This window comes from Leptodactylus fuscus, chromosome 5 (assembly GCF_031893055.1).
Source record: "Leptodactylus fuscus isolate aLepFus1 chromosome 5, aLepFus1.hap2, whole genome shotgun sequence".
Lineage (NCBI taxonomy): Eukaryota > Metazoa > Chordata > Amphibia > Anura > Leptodactylidae > Leptodactylus > Leptodactylus fuscus.
This window is the reverse complement of record NC_134269.1, coordinates 105,537,399-105,552,572: the sequence shown is the minus strand read 5'-3', so window position 1 is coordinate 105,552,572 and position 15,174 is coordinate 105,537,399. Positions and strand designations below refer to the sequence as shown.

The 15,174-nt window shown below is 42.9% G+C and overlaps 1 protein-coding gene across 1 annotated transcript in view; it reads left to right on the top strand.

The window, feature by feature from the left end:
- The first annotated feature begins 11,902 nt into the window (after positions 1 to 11,902).
- GDI2 (GDP dissociation inhibitor 2) overlaps positions 11,903 to 15,174 on the top strand; it is a 33,480-nt gene continuing 30,208 nt past the window's right edge. The window contains exon 1 of the mRNA XM_075273958.1: positions 11,903 to 12,095. Within this exon, the coding sequence (XP_075130059.1) occupies positions 12,051 to 12,095 (45 nt within the window). The 5' untranslated portion in view covers positions 11,903 to 12,050. The remainder of the gene's footprint in view (positions 12,096 to 15,174) is intronic.

Below are 15,174 nucleotides of genomic sequence, written 5' to 3'. Positions count from 1 at the left end.
CTAAAGATGGCAATTTATGTAACATTGTTTCATATGACGCATGCTCAGGAGAAAAGACTGGTCACATGATCCCCATTGCGGATTATCATTGGTTGAAATGTAATATCAAGCAACAAGACGACTTTATCCGCTCCACTGTAATGGACTGTAAATGTTGATGGATCAGCGAACCTTTTTCAACCGCATCATGGACCGGACTTGTTTACAGCTACACTTCTTGAAGGACTACAACAGGTAAGTAAAAATATATAAATTAGCAGAATGCAAAAAACATATTATCATAGCATATAATTACATAATAACCACATAGACTATCCTTAGTTGGAAACAATCCATGGACTACACAAGAAAGCAGCACCAAAACCACAGGATCTACATTCCATTGATTATTATTATTACAATCAATGGAAACTAAGCATGATATATATACGATACATCATTTCTCTGGTTTAAACCTACTGGGAACCGAGTATTGATGTTATAGATCCAATAGACCTCTCGCACTCTTAACCTATGTTCCCAGTCTCCACCTCTGATAGGCCTAGCAACTGTCTCTATACCTTTAAATCTGAAACTGGCAACAAGACCCCCATGTACACTTTTAAAGTGTCTGGACACACCCGTACTTCTGATGCTGTTTGCACTGGTAATGTCGTGTAGATGTTCCGCTATTCTAATTTTCAAAGGTCTAACTGTACTGCCTACATAATGTAACTGACATGCTGTACAGGTGATTAAATAAATCACATGATCACTATTACAATTGATGAAACTTTTGATATTAAAACATCGGGTTAAGTTAGAACTCATGAAATTAGTAGTCTTATCTACCCACTGACAAACTCCACAGCGATTAAAGCCACATTTATAAAAACCACGTAAGTGAAGCCATGTATCAGATTTCTCATTGCGTCTGGCTACCATCAAACTCGGAGAAATTTGGTTGCCTAGGGTTACTCCCCGTGAGGACGCAAAATTGCATCCATTCCTAACTATCTTTTTCAAGATGGGATCTTGGTTAAGGATAGGCATATTGTTTTTTATTATTTTAACAATTTGATCGTATTCAATGCTATATCTCGTGGTAAAATGTAAATCCACATTATTATGTTTATGTGAACGATTGACATAAAGCAATTCCTCCCTCTTTGTCTCAGTAGCTATTTTCTGTGCTCTCTTAATCGCCCAATTCGGATACTTTCTCTGTTTTAATCTACTAGTGACAATATCTGCCTCTTGTGTGTACCTACTGTGTGTAGTACAGTTTCTTTTCATTCTAAGATATTCTCCAACTGGCAGGGCCTTTATTGTATGTCTGGGATGCATACTGTGGGCATGTAGTAAGGTGTTTCCTGCCTGTGGTTTTCTATAATTACTGCATATCACCTTACCACTAGTACTGTTTCCTTCTAATGAAATGTCCAAAAAATTGATCACATTATCCGCTATATTAAATGTAAAGCTTAGATTGTAGCCATTACTATTAATGTAATCAATAAATTTTTGGACATCACTGGTATCACCAATCCATACTAGCAGGCAATCGTCCATATACCTACCATACCAGTAAATTCGCTCTCTAAAAGGGTTACAACTGTTATAGAGGTGTTTCTCCTCCCACCATGCCATTGTGATGTTCGCAAGGGATGGGGAGAAACAAGCCCCCATCGGCGCACCTCTAATTTGTACAAAATATTGCCCCATGAACATGAAATAATTGTGGCGGAGCAAATACTCCACCACCTTAATTACATATTCATTTAAGTCGGGGCCATAATCAGAATAAGTGTATAAAAAATAACCCAAGGCATTCAAGGCAATGGAATGGGGAATGGACGAGTAAAGGGCCACCACGTCACAGCTGACCCAGGAGAAATCCCCCCTCCACTGGAACCCATCAAAAGCTTTAAGGACTTCTTTTGTGTCCTTCAAGTATCCTGGTGCACTGGTAACAAGGGGCTGTAACAGGCGATCCACCCAAATGCACAAATGCTCGTTTAAAGAATTAACACCCGAGATGATGGGTCTCAGTGGAGGGGGGACCCTCCCCTTGTGCACTTTAGGCAGCCCGTAAAAAATAGGAGTAACAGGGTGTTGCACTAACAGATACTTATACTCCCTATCAGTGAATATACCTTGATTTACACCTTCTAGGAGGAGACAATTCAATTTCTCATAAAAAACCTTAGTTGGATCTCCATCTAGGGGTCTATAGGTTTCAGCATCATTTAAGATGGCATAAGCTGAGTCAAGATAATCTTGTCGATTAAGCACTACCACACTACCCCCTTTATCCGCGGTTTTTATTACTAAATTGCTGTTATTTTTCAATTCCTTTAGCTGTTCTCTTTCTTTTGTTTCCAAATTGTCTACAAAAGGTAAATCTTTATGCGTGTGAAACAATTCCATGATTTCATTTTCAATCGCAGTGTGAAAAGCATCTAATGTTGCATTTCTAGATTTCACTGGATAATACCATGGATTTTTTACCTTCATCGTGGTGTCACTCCCTTCTAATCTGAGTTGTTCCTTACCATTTAAACTATGCAATTCAAGTAGACAACATTGTTCTTTGAACAAGAGATCATGGAATTCATTAGATCTTACCATCTCCTTCAACCCTCCCCCGAGCTGATCCGTCTCCATATCTGATTCTGAAAAATGTCGTTTGAGTGTAAGCAAACGTATAAACTTATTCACATCCAGGAGGGTGTCATGTAAATTAAAATGTTCCACTGGCACAAAATTTAACCCCTTAGACAATAATTTTATACAAGATTCTGAAAGTGGAAAAGAAGATAAATTTAACACACTAGAGCTATTATCAGTGTTACAGGTAGAGGATTTGGAGGAAATAGAAGTGGAGGACTCCAAACATGGGCTACCAAGTCGGTTTGTAGCATTTAATTTCTCCTGGCTTGATAACGTGTTTTTCTTTTGTTTGTGCTTGCGTCCCGCTCTGTGAGTTTTTTTGGATTTTTGTCTCCTACTTCGTCTTTGTTCTTCTCTTTGCGATTGTGTCTGTATCGACTGTCTTCTCCTAAAAAACTCTTATGTGGTGGTGACATGTCAAGTTCTGATCCCTCTGACTCTCTCTCTATGGAGCTAAAAGACACCGCTCTCCTCATATTCTTAAAGGAGCGGTTCTTCTTGAGTATGGATCTGGGTGTTGAAAAGCTGTTGGACTGCCATCTGTAAACTTTATTTTCCTCATAATCTGATTTGTCCCTTTGAAACTTTTTCTTTTTTATATTAGTTATATTCTCCTCCAGCTTGCTAATGTGGGTTTTAATATTCTGATAGAAGTTATCCTGTTCCTGAGACATAGTAAACTTGCTTAGTTCCTCTTTAGCTGTCTTAATTTCATTCTTAAAGGATGTTAGCTTTTTTTCTTCATTGGAAATGATCAGCTGCATCAATTTAAAAGAGCAGTCTGTAAGGATGTTTTCCCATTGGTTTTTAAAATCATCACTATAAATATACGTGGGAAACTTATTAAGTCTCAATCCTCTCGGAATCATTTTTTTATCCAAGTACATATTTAACGTTTTGTGGTCCCACCACGTTTTCATTTCCAATGTAAGAAGTTTCTGTAATTTCATTAAGACACTATCACAGTCCTCATTTCCATCTGTGTCTTCCCCACAATCACTGAATACTTCCAACAGTCTTTTTTTGCGATTCCTGTCCAAATCAATATCTAAATCCAGCATGTCCATTTTTGAAATTTAGAAATTTAAAAACAAAAAACTCCCCTCCACCTTAAATCCTAGCTATAGTAATGTGAGTGCACGACTCATTCGGCCAAAGAACAGCCCGTAGACACAAATGTGTTACGATGACATTTTGTAGCAGTACACCAATGCTGTATAGTTTTGCATAAATCTTCGTACTTGGAGCTTAGCTTTTTATGCTAAAAGGCACGAGTATATACCGAAATATCACAAAATACTGGGGAAAAGGAAAAAGGAATTGATTATACTCAGCCTATATGCTCTCCTGGTGCCTGTAGTTCCACATATGCCTCCTTGGAGGGTCACGCCCGGATGAAAAAACTCTCTCGGTGCAGAGTTGCAGAGATAAATCCAACGGAAAAAACATCCAGCGAAGCAGTGGAGTATGTTGATTAAAAACTACTCCTTTATTATAACAGCCTAAAAGTCAGCACTACACATAGAATAGGAAAAAAGGGGGAGGGGGGGCGTCAGATAGTTTATATAGTGTCAAGTTTTCACTCTAGGATATATTTATACAGGCTTATATTGTGTGGGATTGGTTTGGTTTTTATATCGAGGTTGTGGGGTGAGAGAACATGTTTTTCCTGCTTTGAAATGTTTTTCAAAATTCATATCTCGTTTTGTCTCAAAGTCTTCTTTAAACATAATAACTTGTTTGAAAATTTTCCACGACCTGCAATCGCTTTGTATTGTTTTGGTTTTGTGATTCATATCAACGATGTATGTATCCAGCAGTATCTTTGTTTTTAATGTCAGTGTTAGAGGAGGGGTTTCAAGTTCTCCACAATACCTGTGTGGTAGTCCATCTTATTAACTTAGTGAAATCAGGTGTGTGTATGGAGTTATAAAGACTTACCTCTCCCTAGTAGCGTACAGACTTCGAAGAAGGATTAGTATCCGAAACGCGTCAGTCTGACGCCCCCCCTCCCCCTTTTTTCCTATTCTATGTGTAGTGCTGACTTTTAGGCTGTTATAATAAAGGAGTAGTTTTTAATCAACATACTCCACTGCTTCGCTGGATGTTTTTTCCGTTGGATTTATGGTATTTCTGGTACATTTTGGTCCAGGGAATAACACAACTTCACCGATGCATTCCCTGCAACTTTACAGGGGCTAACTTGGGAAGCAGGAACTCTCAGTCTTCTGACTCTCCTGCTCACATTCTCACTCTTCCCTGCTCCACTCTACTCAGTGGAACTATGGTTAGGGTAGAGGGGAGTCTGTCACATTACTGAGTCAGTGCGGTGGCAGGAAAGCAGAGGAAAGAGAGTTCCAACCTCCCCAAGTGCACTCTGCAAACGTAATAAATGGGTCTCTGCTTGACCGGGATTTATATTAGTGATAAAGCATAATCAGTGCAGGGAATGCACTGGTAAGATTTATTATTCCCCCGGATAACCCTTATGAAATAAAAAATTCCCCTATGGGATTAACAAAAATATAGGAGCTGATTTATCATAGCTTGCACTCCAAAAAACTAGCACACTAGCCATGAAAAAAGTTTAAAAAAAAATTTATGCAACATTTCTGCGCAAATATTGCCCTTTTTTCATTCTTCAACCACATGACACTAAGAAAGGCTGGTCCTATCAGCCCCATCAAATTTATCAGCACTTAAGTCAGTTTTGTTTAGACGCATGGATCCTGGAGGATACACAAGTGCAAGCACCTTGTCAAAAATAAGGTGACAATCCCTGTTCCCCGCCAGCATTTACAAGACTGGTGTTGAAACCGCTAGTCTACATAAATCTGCCCTAAAGAAAGTTTTTAAAAAATTTAAAGAGGACCTTTCACCATTTTGCCCACAGGCAGTTCTATATACTGCCGGAAAGCTGACAGTGCGCTGAGTTCAGCGCACTGTCGGCTTTCCCGATGTGGGCCCAGTGTGAAGAGCTTACGGTCCCGGTACCGTAGCTCTTCTATGGTCAGAAGGGAGTTTCTGACACTCAGTCAGAGACGTCCTTCTTCACAGCACAGCCAATCGTGCTGTGCTGTGAGAGCCGGGAGGAACTCCCCCTCCCTCCCTGATAATGCTCGTCTATGGACGAGTACTGCAAGCAGAGGGAGGGGGCGTTTCTCCCGGCTCTCACAGCACAGCGCGATTGGCTGTGCTGTGAAGAAGGACGTCTCTGACTGAGTGTCAGAAACGCCCTTCTGACCATAGAAGAGCTACGGTACCGGGACCGTAAGCTCTTCACACTGGGCTCACATCGGGAAAGCCGACAGTGCGCTGAATTGAGCGCACTGTCAGCTTTCCGGCAGTATATAGAACTGCCTGTGGGCAAAATGGTGAAAGGTCCTCTTTAAGTAACGCAAATCTGTAATAAATAAACTTTATTAAACATAAGTTTCAAAGCCTAAAATAATATGCACACATTTGGTATGTTCATATAACAACGTAATTTATGATAGTTGGTGTATTTAAAAAAAAATAAAAATTGCAATGAAATTGTTTTGTTTTGTGCATTTTTATAAAAAAAAATAATCATAATTTATATGTAGAATTTAGATATATACTTTACAAAAATGACACCTAGATAACATTCAACAAAAACATGGTACAAAAAACAGAGGGTAGATTTATGAAACTGACTAAAAGGAAAAGCAAATTGTAATTTTATATTGTTTCTTTTTAAAATGAAGATGGGACTGTGAGTTTCCATAAATCTGCCCAAAGCCTTATACAGATATGCTGAACACAATATAAAGAAAAAAATTATGATGTTTGTTCTGCAAACTAGCTCAGAGGGATACTCAAGGTTAGTGAAACCTAACTGGCCATGGAACTGTATATCCCACAGAGTATAGTCTGCCCCAGGATGAGAATGTCAGTCATGCTTCAAGTTTTATGACATCGTGACAAGAAGACATTAATGGTGTTGTCTAGCCACAGGGGGTAATTTGCCGATCAGTTGGTGTCTAACTACTAGGGCCCCCATGGTTCTTGAACTGTGTTTTGCACCCTAGTTTTAAACAGAGCAGATGCTGAGACTGCTGGTGATAGCCAAAGAAACACTCGGCTACCTCCGGCAATCTGCGCTCACATGAATGGAGCTGCATAGCATTCGCTGTCCAATGAGACACTTCATAACAGAGGTGCAAAACACCCTAGTTCTTGAGAAATGTGAGGATCCCAGCTGTGAGACACCCACTGATTTGCAAGATACCCATTGTGGATAGGGGTAATTTGATGTGCGGTAACACAGCTTTTTTTATTGCAGATTTTGTTATGGGTTTTCTCAGCCAAATCCTGGAGTGGATTAAGCAACAGATAGAAGCATAAGAACTTCCTATATGTCTCTTGCTCAATGCACTACAAAACCACAACAAAATCTACAACAAAAAAAAAGCTGTGTTTTTGCAACATGGACCCTAAGGTTAAGCTTTTTTATTTTAGATTTTGCTGAAGTTTTTTTGAGCCAAAGCCAAGAATGGATACGAAAGGAATGGGTAATATATAGGAAGCTCTTATACTTCTACTTTGTGCTCAATGCACTCCTGGCTTTGGCTCAAAAAACTGCAACACGAAAAAGCTGCGTTTCCGCTTTGTGGGGCCTGAGCCTTAGGCCGGTGCCCCATGTGGTGTAAATGCCGCAATTTTCCCACAGCAGAAATCATGGCGTTTTACAGTCATGACAAAATGGAGCGGATCCCATGCCCACTTTACAGTAAAAACTGTGCTGCAGATACACTGCGATTTCCAAAACCTGTGCGTTTATCTTCCTGCTGTCACAGGGACAACTGACTTCAGAATACGTTCTGGGTGGGTTGTATGGCCAAACATCTGCAATGTGTGCTGTTGACCACTTCACAGAGGGGTGTCTATGTAGTGTGGTGGCTTTTTTCATGGTGTACATAATTTTGTGTTTAAACACAAGAAAAGCAATAAAGGCTGCATACTGTTCACATATGTGTCTATATTTAGTCATAATACTGAGTCACTCTTTGTAGTCATTACTACAGAAACCTGTAGTAGTTACAACCCATTAGAGATGAGCGAGTAGTGTTCGATCGAGTAGGTGTTCGATCGAAGACTACGGTATTCGAAATACTCGTACTCGATCGAACACTACTAGCTGTTCGAAGTTTAAGGTTCGATGCAGAACCAGCGTTGATTGGCAGAATGCTATACATTCTGCCAATCAACGCTGGTTCTTCTCTTACCTTTAGAAGTCTTCTCCGTGCAGCGTCCCCGCGGCGTCTTCCGGCTGGAATTCACTCTGCCTAGGCATCCGGCCTAGGCAGAGCCGACTGCGCATGTGCGGGCATGCCCTCGCATGCGCAGTCGGCTCTGCTCAGGCACCGGGCAGAGCCGACTGCGCATGACTGCGCAAGCGCAGTCGGCTCTGCCTAGGCCCCGATGCCTAGGCAGAGTGAATTCCAGCCGGAAGATGCCGCGGGGATGCTGCACTGGGAGAAGACTTCAAGGAGAATCCAGCCCGACCGTCACTTGTGGACTTGGTAAGTATAATTTTATCGACTCTTGCGTACCCCTGAAACGAGCATTTCCCCCCATAGACTAATAATGGGGTTCGAAATCCGTTCGAACAGTCGAACAGTGTGCGGCTGTTCGAATCAGATTTCGAACCTCGGACATTTTAGTGTTCGCTCATCTCTACAACCCATCAACATCTTTGAATAGCGCAAGAAGAAATATCATATATTATATGATATTATTTTGTGTTCATATATTCCCATTACAAAGTGGGACCCTAAGAGCTCATACATGGATGTCACCCTGTAACATTATGTCTAGCTGTTCATGAGTGCTAAATTCATGTCTATGCATAACAATACACTCACAGAGCTGTCATTGTGAATAATTACTTCAGATGCTATTAGTCAAAGTCCAGGGTTCAACAGTGACGTACTGCTTATGTTTTGCAATTTTATACAAGATCACAGAATGTTATACATACTATGTGTACTTTGCTATTGTAGAAACTATGGGGAGAAAATCCGTAGAAAACTGTTGTTAGTCATATTAATCCAAAAAAATAAAAATCCAACAATTTGATTTTCTGTGATTGTAAAAATCTGGGGACACAACATCACATACTCCCTTAAAGGTGCTCTATCACTAGGAAAAGTCATTTTTAACTAATCACATCTTTGCATAGCCATTAGAAAGTCTATTCCACACCTACCTTTAAGTATGTAAATTGCCTCAGTGGTTTCTGAATAAGTCTGTTTTTATTCATATGCTAATTAGTCTGGTGCATGATACATGGTGCACTCCTCTCCTGTTGTTTCCTATGGGAGGCTGCTGCTGCTGATGACTCAGCTTCCTGTTTGCCTCACACACATAGGAGATAATAGGAGAGAGGAGGCTGCTGGGAACTTCCTGTGCTGGCTGAAAGATCATTAGCATATGAATAAAAACTGACTTATTCAGAAATCACTGAGGCAATTTACATACTAAAGGTAGGTGTGAAGTAGCATTTCTAAAGCCTATGCAAGCATGTGATTAGATAAAAATGACTTTTCCCAGTGATAGAGCCCCTTTAATGAACTCCTCGCAGTGTTATGTCTCTTGAGGTGCGTTCTCATCGTGGGATCTGCTGTTGATTTTTAAGTGGATTCTGTACTGATTCTGCTTCCCATTGTTTTCAGTAGGAGGTAGAGATCACAGCAGGATGCAGAAAACAGTGTCCTGCTCAATTTTTCTGCAGCTCATTCAGTCGCAGTGTCCTTGGCTCGAGACTGACCGCTGTTTAGGCTCATTCATCTAGGCCAAATCAGCGCCAGCGCAGTTTCTCAGATTTTTCGCTTCATTGGTATACTTTTGAATAAAATGTACATTGTCCTGAAGAAAGCAATAGAAGTGAATGGGAAGCGTTTTTTACCGCGCGTTTTTTTGCGGCCCATTCTCTTAAAGGATGGGAATACCGCCTGGAAGCGGTTTTTACAAAAAAACGCTCCACAAAAAGTGTGCCAAGGTAAAAAAAAACGCTTCCTAATTAGGAAGAGTTTTTTTCTGCAACCAAAATAAACCACACGTTATTTACGTGTGAACTAAGCCTTATTATTTGTTTATATTTCTGAGTGTTTTTACTATGTTTTTGTGTTTTTTTTTTCACCTTTTATATTTCCTACAAGGGGACTTGAATATGGGATATCAGATTTCCTGTGCAATCTCCTGCATTACATAGTATTGCAGAACATCACACAGTAGATCCTATTGAAACTAGACCTAGGCAGTCAGGAGGCGTCGGCAAACCCATAAGATTATGCAATCTTATTGCAGGGGGTCCGAGAACCCCTGGATGCTGTAATTGTTATTGATTATGGCATCCATGGGTTTAATTTAACAGTCAGAGCATATTCCAATTCCAAAGGCTCGTCCAGGCCCTCGGCTATGTAATACAGCCGAGTGTCGGAAATAATGCAGAATGCAGAGAAGGATGGTGAGTAAGAACAGTGAAAAAGCTTGAGAAAAAGAGAAGTACATACAATTCATGAAATAATCAGGGTGAAGCAGCTTAATAAATAGAGGCGGCCGGAGTAAGTGAGATGGGAGAATGCAATGAGTGAGAAGGTCAGAGTGGGGCTGCAGAAAAGACAATAGGGCGGCTGGAGTGAGTGAGATGGGAGAATGCAGTGAGTGATATGGGAGAATGCAGTGAGTGAGAAGGTCAGAGTGGGGCTGTAGAAAAGACAATAGGGCGGCCGGAGTGAGTGAGATGGGAGAATGCAGTGAGTGAGAAGGTCAGAGTGGGGCTGCAGAAAAGACAATAGGGCGGCCGGAGTGAGTGAGATGGGAGAATGCAGTGAGTGAGATGGGAGAATGCAGTGAGTGAGATGGGCGAATGGAGTGAGTGAGAAGGTCAGAGTGGGGCTGCAGAAAAGACACGAGCTGGCCGGAGTGAGTGAGATGGGTGAATGAAGTGAGTGAGAAGATCAGAGTGGGGTTGCAGAAAAGACAATAGGGCGGCCGGAGTGAGTGAGATGGGAGAATGCAGTGAGTGAGGTGGGAGAATGCAGTGAGTGAGATGGGTGAATGCAGTGAGTGAGATGGGAGAATGCAGTGAGTGAGAAGGTCAGAGTGGGGCTGCAGAAAAGACACGAGGTGGCCGGAGTGAGTGAGATGGGAGAATGCAGTGAGTGAGAAGGTCAGAGTGGGGTTGCAGAAAAGACAATAGGGCGGCCGGAGTGAGTGAGATGAGAGAATGCAGTGAGTGAGAAGGCCAGAGTGGGGCTGCAGAAAAGACATGAGGTGGCCGGAGTGAGTGAGATGGGCGAATGGAGTGAGTGAGAAGGTCAGAGCGGGGTTGCAGAAAAGACAATAGGGCGACCGGAGTGAGTGAGATGAGAGAATGCAGTGAGTGAGAAGGCCAGAGTGGGGCTGCAGAAAAGACATGAGGTGGCCGGAGTGAGTGAGATGGGCGAATGGAGTGAGTGAGAAGGTCAGAGCGGGGTTGCAGAAAAGACAATAGGGCGGCCAGAGTGAGTGAGATGGGAGAATGCAGTGAGTGAGGTGGGTGAATGCAGTGAGTGAGATGGGAGAATGCAGTGAGTGAGGTGGGTGAATGCAGTGAGTGAGATGGGAGAATGCAGTGAGTGAGGTGGGAGAATGCAGTGAGTGAGATGGGTGAATGCAGTGAATGAGATGGAGAATACAATCATTGAGAAGGTCAGAGTGGGGTTGCAGAAAAGACAATAGGGCTGCCGGAGTGAGTGAAGTGGGCATAGGTAAGTCTGGCTTGTGATACATAAATTTGCTGTGGTTTGCCCCCTCTCACTTCTTTGTACAGTACAGTCACAGCTAGTCTCATCTTGTGTATGGGGTGAAGGTATGTGGCAGATTATTTTATATAAAGTAGGGATTAGATTTCTTGAAATATATTTTCAATTATTACTGTAAATTGCAGGACTTTTTTTTACAACTGCTTATCTACAAGCAACATCTTCGGCGCCCGTCCTCCTGTCAGCAGTCCTTGCTGTCATGCACATCTTCCAGCACTGTGCGCACTCCTTCTAGCCTCCTACAAGGTGCACGCTTCTCCTGCCTCTTAGTCACATGCCTTAGTCCATCCCTAATTCATACAGCGACCCCTTCACTCATAGGGTAGACGACGTTTCCGGAAGTGACTGGTCTCTGTGCAGCCTCTATGAGGCCGCTCCAGAACTCCCATCTTTTCGGCCCTCTGATTGGCTAATTAGTAACTTTCGAGCACGCCTAGGGCGTGGCCGGCTGTGCGCGCTCTCGCCTTCCCTATTACCTGCGCTTCCGTATCCGCCATAAGCGCAAAGTGTGAGCGCGCATCGACTTTTCTTGTCTGTCTGACGCCAAGTCACCCGCAGCCGAACACCATGAATGAGGAGTACGACGTTATCGTGCTGGGGACCGGCCTGACGGTGAGTATGTTCAACTTACTGCGCCCGGCTGCACCGTGCCACACCCCCCGCCTTGTGGCCTCAACTTCCTGAGGAGAGTTCTCCTGGAAGGCCTGACTGGTCAGGGCAATGGCTGCCTGTCAGGGTGCAGCTCGCAGACCGCCTTTCGGACACGGGCCAGGGTGTGTAGTCCAGCAGCAGACAGCTCATATAAAGCACCATTGTATCCCTTACTTCCTGCCTGGACCTCGGGCTTGGTATTTCCTCCTTATCCGCCCTATGGCTCTGTGTGCTGTGCTTCTCTCTAGCTGTATTCTGCAGCTGCTACGTCCATGTCCTGGATCAGGTCATGTTCCATGTAATTGCTATGTGTGATCACGCTCAGTGTTACATCCAATCTCCTTTTAGTTCCATACACAGTAAATTACCAAGAGGAGTTTTAATGAAGCATTTTGTCCAGCATAGGTCCTGCCACTTTATACCACGTCTATGGCTACTGACTGAAAGCGGCGTCTGACTACAGGGATAAATGGCTGTAGGTTGTTCAGTGACTTCCCTCAGCCATTGTGTGGGTGTCACAAGAACCAATGAGTAAAGATTGGTTGGAGATCCCGGGAAGTTTCACAATGAGGTCCGGAACAGCAGTTTAGAGCCATTAGATGGGTTGTATGGGATTAGAACACGTTTGTCTTCTACAAACAGTGTCACACCACAGTAAAGCTCTTATGTTTTTCTATTTGTGTCCAATAACTTTAGCAAACAATTCATGTAAAATCTGGCCAAGAGTGGGGAAGGAATAGTCTGAAATGACAAACTTATATATCTAGCTCTCTGCTATCAGGTGCTTGGTTTCGTGTGTGGCTGGGGGTTATAAATATACCTGTTTGGACGTTATCAGTGGCTGCACCGTCTCCATCTTGAGCACCCATAGGTGGCTATGATTGACAGCTGCCACCACTGGGGTTGTAATGACACCCAGTCCTTTCTATTTCTATCCCCTTAGGCTAGGGTTACATGTGACTTTGGTTGCAACTAATATGAGTGAATAGAATGTCTTTTCTAGTGTTACAAAAAATAGCAAATTAATATACCCATTCTGAAATATTTCACAAATAAAAACATAAAACACGTTTTAGTCACGTGCGTAAGGGCTAGTTCACACGTGAGTCCTTTGGATCGGAGTTTGACGCGGAGGCCGCCTCAGATTCCGGTGCAAAAAACGGCTAACTGCGACTGGTTGCCGGTACAGTGCATCGGGATCGAGGATGTCCGTGGCTGATTCCGCCTGAAGAAAGGGCATGTCACTACTTTTATCCGCGAGCGGGAACAAACCGCTCGTGGAAAAAGGAAATGACCGGCTCCCATTGATTTCAATGGGAGGTGTTTTTTTTGAGCCGGATTCTGACGCAGATTCCGTTTCAAAATCCGTCCCAAATAACCCCATGTGAACTAGCCCTAAGGACTTGGAGAACTGTAGTGATGTTTTACCTCCATACTGAGCAGAGTGTATGTCCAAAAAAAAAAAATTCCAGAATTACGTCTTATTGACTGTTTGCTACCAAAAAGTATTGTTCCCCAAAATGACATCACTAAAAAGTTAGTTCTTCCCACAAAAAAAGCTCTCATGCAGTGATGTTAACAAAAATAGTTATGGGTCTTGGAAAGTTTTTTTTTTTTTTTTTTTTTTTTTACAGAAGTAGTAAAACTTGAAAATCTATACCAGGGGTCCTCAAACTTTTCAAACAGGGGGCCAGTTCATTGTCCCTCACACCAGTGGAGGGCTGAAATATACTTTAAAAAAATTAAGATTATATACTCCACAGTAGCCCCCCATAGTATTATATGCTCCTCAGTATGATCCCCCACTTCATAGTATTATATGCTCCTCAGTATGATCCCCCACTTCACTGTATTATATGCTCCTCAGTATGATCCCCCACTTCACTGTATTATATGCTCCTCAGTATGATCCCCCACTTCACTGTATTATATGCTCCTCAGTATGATCCCCCACTTCACTGTATTATATGCTCCTCAGTATGATCCCCCACTTCACTGTATTATATGCTCCTCAATATGATCCCCCACTTCACTGTATTATATGCTCCTCAGTATGATCCCCCACTTCACTGTATTATATGCTCCTCAGTATGATCCCCCACTTCACTGTATTATATGCTCCTCAGTACGATCCCCCACTTCACTGTATTATATGCTCCTCAGTACGACCCCCCCCACACACTGTATTATATGCTCCTCAGTACGACCCCCCCCACACACTGTATTATATGCTCCTCAGTACGACCCCCCCCACACACTGTATTATATGCTCCTCAGTACGACCCCCCCCACACACTGTATTATATGCTCCTCAGTACGACCCCCCCCACACACTGTATTATATGCTCCTCAGTACAACCCCCCCACTGTATTATATGCTCCTCAGTACAACCCCCCCCCACTGTATTATATGCTCCTCAGTACAACAACCCCCCCCCACTGTATTATATGCTCCTCAGTACAACCCCCCCCACACTGTATTATATGCTCCTCAGTACAACCCCCCCACTGTATTATATGCTCCTCAGTACAACAACCCCCCCCCACTGTATTATATGCTCCTCAGTACAACCCCCCCCACACTGTATTATATGCTCCTCAGTACAACCCCCCCACTGTATTATATGCTCCTCAGTACAACAACCCCCCCCCACTGTATTATATGCTCCTCAGTACAACCCCCCCCCCACTGTATTATATGCTCCTCAGTACAACAACCCCCCACTGTATTATATGCTGCTCAGTACAACCCCCCCACTGTATTATATGCTCCTCAGTATGATCCCCCACTTCACTGTATTATATGCTCCTCAGTACATCCCCCCCACTGTATTATATGCTCCTCAGTACATCCCCCCCACTGTATTATATGCTCCTCAGTACAACCCCCCCACTGTATTATATGCTCCTCAGTACGATCCCCCATCCACTGTTATATGCTCCTCATTACGCCCCCCCACCCCACTGTATTATATGCTCCTCATTACGCCCCCCACCCCACTGTATTATATGCTCCTCATTACGCCCCCCACCCCACTGT